At 39.8% G+C, this 13423-nt stretch overlaps 1 protein-coding gene across 1 annotated transcript in view; it reads left to right on the forward strand.

Annotated features, from left to right (window-relative positions):
- Positions 1 to 3174: 3174 nt before the first annotated feature.
- LOC126281444 (RNA cytidine acetyltransferase-like) overlaps positions 3175 to 13423 on the forward strand; it is a 95366-nt gene continuing 85117 nt past the window's right edge. Inside the window, exons 1-2 of the mRNA XM_049980413.1 lie at positions 3175 to 3519; positions 3614 to 3705. Of these exons, the coding sequence (XP_049836370.1) occupies positions 3412 to 3519; positions 3614 to 3705 (200 nt within the window). The 5' untranslated portion in view covers positions 3175 to 3411. The remainder of the gene's footprint in view (positions 3520 to 3613; positions 3706 to 13423) is intronic.

Below are 13423 nucleotides of genomic sequence, written 5' to 3' on the forward strand. Positions count from 1 at the left end.
GGACGTGCAGACCGCGTGAGACGACGCTTCATCCAGTCACTAATATGCTCAATGGGGGACAGATTCGGAGATCTTGCTGGACAGGGTAGTTGACTTACACCTTCTAGAGCACGTTGGGTGGCACGGGATACATGCGAACGTGCATTGTCCTGTTGGTACAGCAAGGTCCCTTGCCGGTCTAGGAATGGTAGAACGATGGGTTCGATGACGGTTTGGATGTATCGTGCACTATTCAGTGTCCCCTCGACGATCACCAGAGGTGTACGGCCAGTGTAGGAGATCGCTCCCCACACCATGATGCTGGGTGTTTCCCTGTGTGCCTCAGTCTTATGCAGTATTGATTGTGGCGCTCACCTGCACGGCGCCAAACACTCATACGACCATCATGGGCACCAAGGCAGAAGCGACTCTCATCGCTGAAGACGACACGTCTCCATTCGTCCCTCCATTCACGCCTGTCGCGACACCACTGGAGGCGGGCTGCACGATGTTGGGGCGTGAGCGGAAGACGGCCTAACGGTGTGCGGGACCGTAGCCCAGCTTCATGGAGACGGTTGCGAATGGTCCTCGCCGATACCCCAGGAGCAACAGTGTCCCTAATTTGCTGGGAAGTGGCGGTGCAGTCCCCTACGGCACTGCGTAGGATCCTACGGTCTTGGCGTGCATCCGTGCATCGCTGCGGTCCGGTCCCAGGTCGACGGGCACATGCACCTTCCGCCTGCCACTAGCGACAACATCGATGTACTGTGGAGACCTCAGTGTTGGTGAGCCACCAGAGGTGCAGACCCACTGCAGTCCTTGTAGAAATAATGGTACTATTAAGCAGCAAAAGGTGTAGACCCACTGTAGTCCTTGTATAGACGGCCAGCAACCATCTGTTGCGACTGTGCAGGTGCACAATCACCATCGAATAGTCATGCGGACAATATAGCAAGTCCATAAACCGCCACTTGTGCACTCACAAAGTTTTAGGAGTTGTCCTTAGAAACAGCAATGCTGTTAACCAGTCCCTTGCTGAATTATCAACACATGTGCAAACACTAACAGTCCTCTTTTTTTTCACATATTGTGCATTACTATGACCAACAGAAATGTGTGCAGTGAAATGAAACTTAATTTGAAGAACTGGTGTGTATACAATTATAAATTTTATAACATGAGAATACAATAACAAAGGTACAAAATACATCATTAAAGAACATAACAATACAGATAACATTTGTTGTAATACAGGCTCTACAAAAGAATAGAAATAAAAAGATACATCAGTGTTACAGGAATTATGACATAAGTAAATAAATAAAATAATGAGAATACTTTCAATACATTAATTTAACACATGAGCATTAAAACAAAACAGAATAAATAATGTCTAAACGTCTTTACATAGTAAATAACATATTATAGATGGAAATTATATTTGAGGATAACAGTACTCCTCATCATAGTGAATGTTGCTGAGTATTAGAAAAATTCTACAACATAAATTTTGTTAGCTAAACACATAAAGACAGGAAAAACACAAACACATAGCGGAATAACACAAAAGGAAAGGACAGGGTTTGTTTTCAGTGAGATGTCTGGTACTGCAGTCCAATTCAAAACTTCATTCCACAGGTCTTTTCTCTTATTTCAACATTTGTTTCCACCAAAAAAAAATCGTATCCAAGCATGCTTTCTGTATTATATTCATATCCTCTTTGAAAATAGTTCTTCTCCAATGTACACCAACTTTTTTGGCCAAACCATTTTCTTATAGTATAGCTTCTCAATGCATTTCTTCCAGTTCATCACAACTCGTTTTCTTATATAGGCTACCCCATCTTAAGCTAACTTAAATCTACTGAGCTCAGATATATATACTAAGGGATGAGGCAATGCAGCAAAACACAACAAATTAACACAAACAGCAATGACAAAAAAATGCAAACTGGCAAAGCAAGCAGCAGTATATCTAAATTAGCAAAGCAAATGCAACATTACCACTAATATGGTCTGTTCTTCCAAAAAATAGACCACATATCTAAAATGATAAAACGATTAAAGTTCTACTATTACTGGACAGAGAAAAGCCCTATACAGTATATAAATATATCATAAACTGTTGAAGAAATTTCAATCAAATAACATTTCCAAAGTAAAAAGACTCATATCCAGTGAAAGATAAAAACAGAGTTGTTTTTCATGCTGTTTAGTATACTAGGGGAAAACCAAATATTGTTTGTATATACACATTTTTCCTACCAGAAAAAATCGATGTTTTGAAACAATGAGATGATACTTTTACTGTAGATTCATTCCTCAGCAGTGTACCATAGAATTGTTGAATACACCGAGAATATAATACATAATCTTTCTTACCTGTTAGTCGTTTATTTCCACTCTGGTAGTCTGAATCTATGGATTTCGCTCTAGACATAATGTCAACTCAGTGCCACTTATCTCGGCCCAGATGGTGAAAATTAGGTTATAAAATACTATCTGTGATATAAAAGAATGGAAATATAGGATTGGAATCCAGGAAGCAGAAGTGATAAAGTTTGTTAATGAATAAAGCGAACTGTACAAAAGATGTTCTTGTTAAAGTTTTATTTTTAGCTGCTGAGAACTGAACAGCAGAAAAAGTATCATCCAACCATTTTGAAACATTGATGTTTCTTTCCTGCCGAAAATATATAAATTCAAACACATTTTCAAACTATGTTTATACGGTTATATATACAGTAAATTTGCATTATTCTTCGCTTTTTTCCATGTTTGTGCCAAATAACATAAAAACCAAATGCAATTTTCTCCTTCAGTGAGTTTTTCACTATCAAAAATAAGTTACGGTGTATAACGAAAACCGCTTCATGATTTTATGATCTTATTTACATTTAATTTCAGGTATTTCTCCTCAACTCAGCGGCAATAGTAGCCATGACACTATGAAACATTTGTATTGTGTCACGAAAACAAAGCATGATAATAGAATAGAGACTAAGAAAACACTAAATCATGAATTCACATCTATACCATGAGTGTGCGTGGAGAAAAAAAGAACTCCGACGTTAGCAGAAGACGATACCTGTTGCTCCCAGATCAAATCAACTTAAAAAATTGGTACCCCGGAAACCCTGACTTTGACCTCCTCCTCGGTGCTGTACTATTTCCTTCCGTTGGTGGTCTGAAAATGCTTTTGAAATGCTTTCTAGAATGGCGGCAGTCGTCGGAAGGTCTGGGGCTACAGTTTACTTTAAATGACATTTCGTTCTGTCAGGTGTGGATCGATCTTAAGTCGATTAAGTGTTAACTGAGGTGTGATGTACTATCTTCAGCTGGTATTGTGATCTTTGAATCGTAAACAAAATTGTGGCACTGTGTACAGCACGTGTTTGTGTTTGAGTGTGTAGATTATTAAAATCTGACAAGATGGTGAGAAAGAAAATAGACAACAGAATAAGAGTTCTAATTGAAAATGGAGTGACTCTAGGACACAGAACAATGTTTGTTGTCGTTGGCGATAAGGGTCGTGATCAGGTTGTTAGACAGTTACGAAATGCAACTTTGAAAATAAATAATAATTCTTGGTCTGTCTCTGTCATATCGTTCATGAATGTCCCGTTTCTTCTAGGTTGTTATATTACACCATATGCTCTCGAAAGCGACTGTCAAGGCAAGACCAAACGTATTATGGTGCTACAAAAAGGAACTTGGATTCAGTAGGTGAGTAAGATTGGCTGATAATAATCGATTTTCCATAGTTATTTATTTATTATGTTTTTAAGTTTTTTATGTGCCACAGCTTAGGAGCTGTGTACTATTAAGTGAAATTGGAAGCCATTATGTAGAAATTAACTCAGCATTGCCATTGTGCATATAAAACTGTTTCCTTAGCCTATTATGGTTCAAATGGCTCTGAGCACTATGGGACTTAAGGTCTGAGGTCATCAGTCCTCTAGAACTTAGAACTATTTAAAACTGACTAACCTAAGGACATCACACACATCCTTGCCCTAGGCAGGACTGGAACCTGCGACCGTTGCGATCGCACGATTCCAGACACTAGCGCCTAGAACCGCTCGGCTACCCCGGACGGCTCCCATATTTAGTTCAGTAATGTATGTTAAGAATATTAAGACTTAAATATTGATGAAGAGCCTCAGGATACAGATTTTTTTTCATATAGCCTATTTACTTCATCCCCCCATGAACCATGGACCTTGCCGTTTGTAGAGAGGCTTGCGTGCCTCAGCAATACAGATAGCCGTACCGTAGGTACAACAACAACGGCGGGGTATCTGTTGAGAGTCCAGACAAACGTGTGGTTCCTGAAGAGGTACAGCGGCCTCTTCAATAGTTGCAAGGGCAACAGTCTGGATGATTGACTGATTTGGCCATGTAACAATAACCAAAATGGCCTTGCTGTGCTGGTACTGCGAACGGCTGAAGCAAGGGGAAACTACGGCCGTAATTTTTCCCGAGGGCATGCAGCTCTACTGTATGATTAAGTGATGATGGCGTCCTCTTGGGTAAAATATTCCGGAGGTAAAATAGTCCCCCATTCGGATCTCCAGGCGGGGACTACTCAAGAGGATGTCGTTATCAGGAGAAAGAAAACTGGCGTTCTACGAACCGGAGCGTGTAATGTCAGATCCCTTAATCGGGCCGGTAGGTTAAAAAATTTAAAAAGGGAAATGGACAGGTTAAAGTTAGATATAGTGGGAATTAGTGAAGTACGGTGGCAGGAGGAACAAGATTCTGGTCAGGTGACTACAGGGTTATAAACACAAAATCAAATAGGGGTAACACAGGAGTAGGTTTAATAATGAATAGGAAAATAGGAATGCTGGTAAGCTACTACAAACAGCATAGTGAACGCATTATTGTGGCCAAGATAGATACAAAACCCACACCTACTACAGTAGTATAAGTTTATATGCCAACTAGCTCTGCTGATGACGAAGAAATTGAAGAAATGTATGATGAAATAAAAGAAATTATTTAGATAGTGAAGGGAGATGAAAATTTAATAGTCATCGGTGACTGGAATTCGAGTGTAGGAAAAGCGAGAGAAGGAAACATTGTAGGTGAATATGGATTGGGCTAAGAAATGAAAGAGGATACCGTCTGGTAGAATTTTGCACAGGGCACAACTTAGCCATAGCTAACACTTGGTTTAAGAATCATGAAAGAAGGTTGTATACATGGAAGAACCGTGGAGATACTAAAAGGTATCAGATAGATTATATAATGGTAAGACAGAGATTTAGGAACCAGGTTTTAAATTGTAAGACATTTCCAGGGGCAGATGTGGACTCTGACCACAATCTATTGGTTATGACCTGTAGATTAAAACTGAAGAAACTGCAAAAAGGTGGGAATTTAAGGAGATGGAACCTGGATAAACTGAAAGAACCAGAGGTTGTACAGAGTTTCAGGGGGATCATAATCAAACAGTTATCAGGAATGGGGAGAAGAAATACAGTAGAAGAAGAATGGGTAGCTTTGAGGGATGTAGTGAAGGCAGCAGAGGATCAAGTAGGTAAAAAGACAAGTGCTAGTAGAAATCCTTGGGTAACAGAAGAAATATTGAATTTAATTGATGAAAGGAGACAAAAATAAAAATGCAATAAATGAAGTAGGCAAAAAGGAATACAAACGTCTCAAAAATGAGATCGACAGGAAATGCAAAATGGCTAAGCAGGGATGGCTAGAGGACAAATGTAAGGATGTAGAGGCACATCTCACTAGGGGTAAGATAGGTACTGCCTACAGGAAGATTAGAGAGACCTTTGGAGAAAAGAGAACCACTTGTATGAACATCAAGAGCTCAGATGTAAACCCAGTTCTAAGCAAAGAAGGGAAAGCAGAAAGGTGGAAGGAGTATATAGAGGGTCTATACAAGGGCGATGTACTTGAGGACAATATTATGGAAATGGAAGAGGATGAAGATGAAATGGTAGATACGATACTCTGTGAAGAGTTTGACAGAGCAAAGACCTTAGTCGAAACAAGGCCCCCGGATTGGACAACATTCCATTGGAACTACTGACGGCCTTGGGAGAGCCAGTCCTGACAAAACCCTACCATCTGGTGAGCAAGATGTGTGAAACAGGCGAAATACCCTCAGACTTAAAGAAGACTATAATAATTCCAATCCCAAAGAAAGCAGGTGTTGACAGATGTGAAAATTACCGAACAATAAGTTTAATAAGCCATAGCTGCAAAATACTAACACGAATTCTCTACAGATGCATGGAAAAACTAGTAGAAGCCAACCTCGGGGAAGATCAGTTTGGATTTCATAGAAATACTGGAACACGTGAGGCAATACTGACCTTACGATGTATCTTAGAAGAAAGATTAAGGAAAGGCAAACCTATGTTTCTAGCATTTGTAGACTTAGAGAAAGCTTTTGACAATGTTGACTGGAATACTCTCTTTCAAATTGATTTAAGTGTGAGGAACTCATTTCTGAAAGTATTTGTATGGAGTGTAGCCATGTATGGAAGTGAAACATGGACGATAAATAGTTTAGACAAGAAGAGAATAGAAGCTTACGAAATGTGGTGCTACAGAAGAATGCTGAAAATTAGATGGGTATATCACGTAACTAATGAGGAAGTATTGAATAGGATTGGGGAGAAGAGGAGTTTGTGGCACAACTTGACAAGAAGAAGGGATCGGTTGGTAGGACATGTTCTGAGGCATCAAGGGATCACCAATTTAGTATTGGAGGGCAGCGTAGAGGGTAAAAATCGTAGAGGGAGACCAAGAGATGAATACACTAAGCAGATTCAGAAGGATGTAGGTTGCAGTAGGTACTGGGAGATGAAGAAGCTTGCACAGGATAGGGTAGCATGGAGAGCTGCATCAAACCAGTCTCGGGACTGAAGGCCACAACAACAACATTTACTTCGTTACATTCCACACATTTCGATCAAGGTGTTTAAGAATAATGTTACATCAGCACTCCCCTTCACTGTAGCTGCACTAGTTCCCCACACATTACCCATTGACAATACTCTATGTAAAGCTTGACTGTAATATTGTGTGTATGTCACCTGTTCCCTGATGAAATGCTATGTGTAGTCATTTCCTTAATATCATGTGGAGTGATTTGGAGTTCATCTATGTCCCTTATAACTTCTTTGGACCGTGCACTGTCTATTTTTAATTTACCAAAATAATTGAGCAGTCTTTTTGGCAGTCTGTAGAGATTCATCCTTTGGATATGGCCATACTAATCTCTTCTTTTCGTAATCATATCTCTAATTTTTTTAGCCTATATAAAGTTCACTACTATGGTCTCTACTTTATTGGAATTGCCCTTCAACTGGACCCACATTTTTCCACTTTTATTTTTTTTATTATTTTTTTATTTCTGTGGTTGCGATTGCTAACATCAACTATTTGCTTAAAGATTTTGCTGCATAAAGTGCTTATCTGGATGAATTACTATATAGTAGCATCACATTAATCCTGTGATGAGCTACTTTTAATGTATTTGTTTGTTCTTCAACCACTAAGCTGAATATTTTGTACTAACACATTAGCCACCTGCTTTTTTGTTTTGAGAAATGGCGTGTTTTTATCTCCTCCTATTTTAGGAGAGAGTGCTGGAGTTAGCCTGTATGATGATCTTTTGAAAGTTGTCTCATAGCTATTTCTCTGTCTATTTCAGAATATTCTTTCATTGGTCATTCTGTGTTTCTTCACATAAATTAGTCTGTCCAACAGTTTGTTGCAAATGGGTAGCAATGTTATGACATTTGGTGGATATATTTTTAGTCATCAGTCTTCTGATTGGTTTGATGGGGCTCACAATGAATTCCTGTCCTGTGCTAACCTCTTCATCTCGAAGTAGTGTTTCCATCCTACATCGTTAATTATTTGTTGTGTTTTTACCCTCTAGGACAATAGAATTTATTCCTTGTTGTCAACATAAATGTGTCATTCTACCTCCTTATTCTGTACTTATCAGTCCACTTAATTTTCAGCATTCCTCTGTAGCGCTATATCTCAAATGCTTTGATTCTCTTCTGTTCTGGTTTTCCCACTGTCTGCGATTTGCTATGATGCAATGCTGTGCTCCAGATGTACATTCTTAGAATTTTCTTGTTCAAATTATGGTCTGTGTTTGATACCAGTCGAGTTCTCTTGGCCAGTAATGCCCTCTTTGGCTGTGCTAGTCCACTTTTTATGTCGTCCTTACTTAGTTTATCATGAGTAATTTTGATTTCAGGGTAGCGGAATTTTTCAGCTTTGTCTACTTTGTTATCACCACTTAAATGTTAAGTTTCTTGCAATACTCATCTCTGCCTTTTTGCTGTTTGTGGTGCAGTAAGATGTTGAGTTTATTGTGTGGCTTCTTTTGTTAGGTATGGATATGACTATGAAATACAATAGCAAGAAATTGCGTACGGAGAGCGGAGAGGACATGATGTCTTTGATCAAATTTCTCCAGGTGTTCGGACTGTTAGCAGAGAGTGTGGGAGGTTGGCGAGAGTTAACGGTGTCTCGAACTAGGGACTGTTACATGTGGCATTGTCAAAAGGACAACCTTTGGCGCTCCATCAGACACGGTTCCTGGCTCGAAAAATGTAGGTTGGCCATGAGAGAGATTGTTTTGATGACTTACTAATTTTGTAATAGGTCATCTATCAGCTTTTGCTCACATGAGACTGGAGTGAGTGGGAGGACAGTTTTAGATCGGTTTTCTTTTTGTAGGGAAGTATTTTTGGAATATGTAAAGTATAGAGGTAAGTTGGGTGTGTCGGGGTGGTGGTCGAGATAGACGAATCTCAGTTTGGGAAGAGAAAGTATGGGAGCGGTAAGTCTCTGGTTGGTTTATTTGTGTCGGGGGTCTGTTATTTTGGGGGTGGGTATGCAGATTGTGTTTTCAGGGTTTTGGAGGGGTGTACTAAGAGGGAATTGGTGCGATTAATTGAAGAGTATATAGAGGAGGGGAGTACTGCAGTGTCAGATGCTTTTTCATCATATGGGGGGTTGGGGAAGACAGGTTATGGTCGTTTCATTGTAAACCATAGTTTAGAGTTCAAAAATTACGAAACTGGCGCATACAATAGAGGAGTTTTGGGGAAGGTAGTTAATTCAGTCACAGGGAGGGGCGAGACGTGCTCTTCTAACCTACAATCTCATTTAGATGAGTATTGCTGGCGGAAGAGCGTCCCAGGGGAGTATTGTATTTTTTGCGTCTTTTTGAGGGCAGTTAGTAAGATGTACAGGCCAAGGGAGGTTAGTTGAGGGGCTTTTGTATGGGGGGGGGGGGGGGCAATGGTTGTGGATTTAGGTAGGGCGGGGGTGTTTTAAGATTATGTTACATAGGATCTGTTTTGTTGCTGTTGTTTTTTGAATTATAATGTGTGATTGATTTTCATTTATTTTGTGATTTTTATTTTCTGGTGTTTTTTTTGTGGAGGGGTGTGATGTTTGGGGGAGGGGATGGGGTTCGTAGGTTGTGAGTCGTTTGGATGTTGTGTGTGTGTGTATTTGATGGGGTTGGCTAACTTAGTGTATAGCAGCAGAATTTGTTTGTGGTAAGTAGCTGTTTTTTTTGGGTCTATTGTTCGCGAGTTGTGATGTTATTTGGGAATTTTATTTATTTTTTTTTTTTTTTAAGGAAGGGAGCTGTTGATACCGTCACTGTGATTTTAATGTGTGCTGTAACTTCCTTTTTAGACATTTTGTTAGAGCGGAATGTTGATTGGGTCTTTTCTGTTATTTATAATGTAACAAAAGATCCAGTTTATTAATTCTCAGTGTTGTAGAAAAGTTTGTTCATATACCTTTAAATGTGTGTACCTGTGGTCATTCAAACAATTCCTAAAGAAGAAAGACAGTTGCGAAATTACCAGAACTAATACAGAAGGTGCAGCAAAGAGAGCTAATAGCAGTCTCGGTGACAGACAGTCCTTTCATCCTGGGAAAAACAAAGATGATTATTATGAATAAGAAACAGTTCTTCTCAGAGCAATTTTTAACAGTACTGAGCATAGATAAGGAGGCATTATGAAGATGGAGCAGGGTCATTTCATGTCAGTTCAACCAGGGGCTCCAGCTCATAGTCTCAGATTTGACTGAAATTCAGTGCTCTAATTCTACCATGTGTGGAACACTTGTGTACAAAGTATTAGTTTCCCCTGCCAGTTAGTTCCAGAGTTATGACTTGTGAAAGAAGGTGAGGTCACCCAGAAATTGCAACTCGCATCTGGCAATCTATCTTCAGACCCAACTTCAGGTCTTGATAACTTTGGAACTATTCCACACAGTCCAGTGAAATTTTACCACCCAGTAACATCAATTTAGAGAACACACTCAATTAACCAAAACACTAACAACATATTTCTGAGGGAAAATAAAAAATTCCAAAATGTGATTAAAAAATGTAATACTTTAAAAGGTGCACATTGTAGGTGTCCTCTATGCCAAATATACTTCACTCAAAAATGGTATAATTTTTTTGTGGTAAGCTTAATGTGGCCAAAACACACACAGAACTCATCATGCTCATATCAGTCACAAAAACTAAGTTACATGCACAAGAAAATGCAAAAATTTAAAAAATTACCTGAAACACATGGATTTTCGAAGTGTGGTAGCACAAAAGGGACAAGTGGTATCCAAGCCAAATTCACACACTGCATAAGTAGACCATAATAATACATATCTCAAAATTTCAACATGTTATTGCAAGACATTTGTGTACTTTGGAAGTTGACAGATGTGTTTGGTGATGTGGTCATTGTTCCACAACACAATTTTGTAAAAACATATCGTAAACTGTTCTGCCTCTTCTTATCCTCTCCCACAGCTGTTCAATCACTAAGCAACAACATTTAGACAGATTAACACAACCTATCATTAATGTTTACTGCACCTTAACTGCTAAAAACCAGTCGATTGTGCTTTGAGCAGAAGTTCTCCTACACTTTAGCTACCGTACTCTGTACATTGAGTGGCAAATTGTACTGACTTCCTGACACTGTGGTAGGAACCGGAACTGTCATAAGAATATGTTCAAAAGGAATCCAACACCTGTCTGCCAAATATTGCGAATGAAATGATCTTGCTGGTCCTGCTGGTGCCATGAAGTTCACAAATACATCACCTTCTGCTTCACAGCACTCTGTAACACATCATAAGTACCATTTGTCATCATCAACAGCAATAACATAGCAACCTGGTTGTATGTTGCTGCTTCTGCTTCTGAATCTTGAGTCAGACACACTGTAAAGACATATGTGCATGAACCTATAGTTATAACCGGACAGTCTCCTCATCTGCACATTCTCAGATTCCGCTGGAGAGAAGTGATGATGGCTCGTTGTGTCTGCAACAGTTTTAGCATGAGTTTCTTAGAAGTAGATACCTTAGGGGTTGCGAAGCAACTCAAATCGCTTGATACGGGCAAGTCTTCAGGTCCAGATTGTATACCGATTAGGTTACTTTCAGATTACGCTGATACTATAGCTCCCTACTTAGCACTCATACAACCACTTGCTCACTGATAGATCTCTACCTACAGATTGGAAAATTGCGCAGGTTGCACCATTGTTCAAGAAGGGTAGTAGGAGTAATCCATTTAACTACAGACCTATATCATTGACGTCGGTTTGCAGTAGGGTTTTGGAGCATATACTGTATTCAAACATTATGAATCACCTCGAAGGGAACGATCTATTGACACGTAATCAGCATGGCTTCAGAAAACATCGCTCTTGTGCAACGCAGCTAGCTCTTTATTCGCACGAAGTAATGGCCGCTATTGACAGGGGATCTCAAGTTGATTCCGTATTTCTAGATTTCCGGAAAGCTTTTGACACTGTACCTCACAAGCGACTTCTAATCAAGCTGCGGAGCTATGGGGTATCGTCTCAGTTGTGCGACTGGATTCGTGATTTCCTGTCATGAAGGTCACAGTTCATAGTAATAGACGGCAAATCATCGAGTAAAACTGAAGTGATATCAGGTGTTCCCCAGGGAAGCGTCCTGGGACCTCTGCTGTTCCTGATCTATATAAATGACCTGGGTGACAATCTGAGCAGTTCTCTTAGATTGTTCGCAGATGATGCTGTAACTTACCGTCTAGTAAGGTCATCCGAAGACCAGTATCAGTTGCAAAGCGATTTAGAAAAGATTGCTGTATGGTGTGTCAGGTGGCAGTTGACGCTAAATAACGAAAAGTGTGAAATGACCCACATGAGTTCCAAAAGAAATCCGTTAGAATTCGATTACTCGATAAATAGTACAATTCTCAAGGCTGTCAATTCAACTAAGTACCTGGGTGTTAAAATTACGAACAACTTCAGTTGGAAGGACCACATAGATAATATTGTCGGGAAGGCGAGGCAAAGGTTACGTTTCATTGGCAGGACACTTAGAAGATGCAACAAGTCCACTAAAGAGACAGCTTACACTACACTCGTTCGTCGTCTGTTAGAAAATTGCTGCACGGTGTGGGATCCTTACCAGTTGGGATTGACGGAGGACATCGAAAGGGTGCAAAAAAGGGCAGCTCGTTTTGTATTATCACGTTATAGGGGAGAGAGTGTGGCAGATATGATACACGAGTTGGGATGGAAGTCATTACAGCATAGACGTTTTTCGTCGCGGCGAGACCAGCTTTCTCTTCCGAATGCGAAAATATTTTGTTGAGCCCAACCTACATAGGTAGGAATGATCATCAAAATAAAATAAGAGAAATCAGAGCTCGAACAGAAAGGTTTAGGTGTTCGTTTTTCCCGCTCGCTGTTCGGGAGTGGAATAGTAAAGAGGTTGTGGTTCGATGAACCCTCTGCCAAGCACTTAAATGTGAATTGCAGAGTAGTCATGTAGATGTAGATGTTCTAGTCTGATTTTAGCAACTCTTCCACTGATTTCACCTCATCTTTCGAAACATAGAATGATTGTATGCTAGAGATATGTTTCTGTACCCAGGTAAATAATTGAAGATGTGTTAGAATGTGACCTTCTGTAAGGGCTGCAGACAAGCTCGTGATGCCATGCGCTTATTGGTAGCACCAATACCATCACATACATTTTTACCATGACTTGTTGCGAAAAAATTCCATTCTGTGTGAATCTGAAAATAATGGTAATCCATGCATAAATTTTTGAGATTTTTACAGTTTTTGTACTGACTAGGTGCCCCGTCACTGAAGTATTTCGCAAAATGTATGTGAGGCAGCTTGTTTTTCATATATGCCATGACAGTGCGAATGTGGGCATGAACTGCAGTGGCATCATGAATTAAACAGTCACTAAAAATGCACAGGTTCATGACAGACACATCACCTGATTCACCTCTATAGTAAATTGCAAATGGCTGGAGAGTTGCCTGACTGTTGTCCCAATGATTTCCTTGGATGGCATCCTGAACTATAAATGCATTATTTTCAGAAAAGTGTAGTAGGCCTAT

The sequence above is a fragment of the Schistocerca gregaria genome, chromosome 7, assembly GCF_023897955.1.
Source record: "Schistocerca gregaria isolate iqSchGreg1 chromosome 7, iqSchGreg1.2, whole genome shotgun sequence".
Taxonomy (NCBI): domain Eukaryota; kingdom Metazoa; phylum Arthropoda; class Insecta; order Orthoptera; family Acrididae; genus Schistocerca; species Schistocerca gregaria.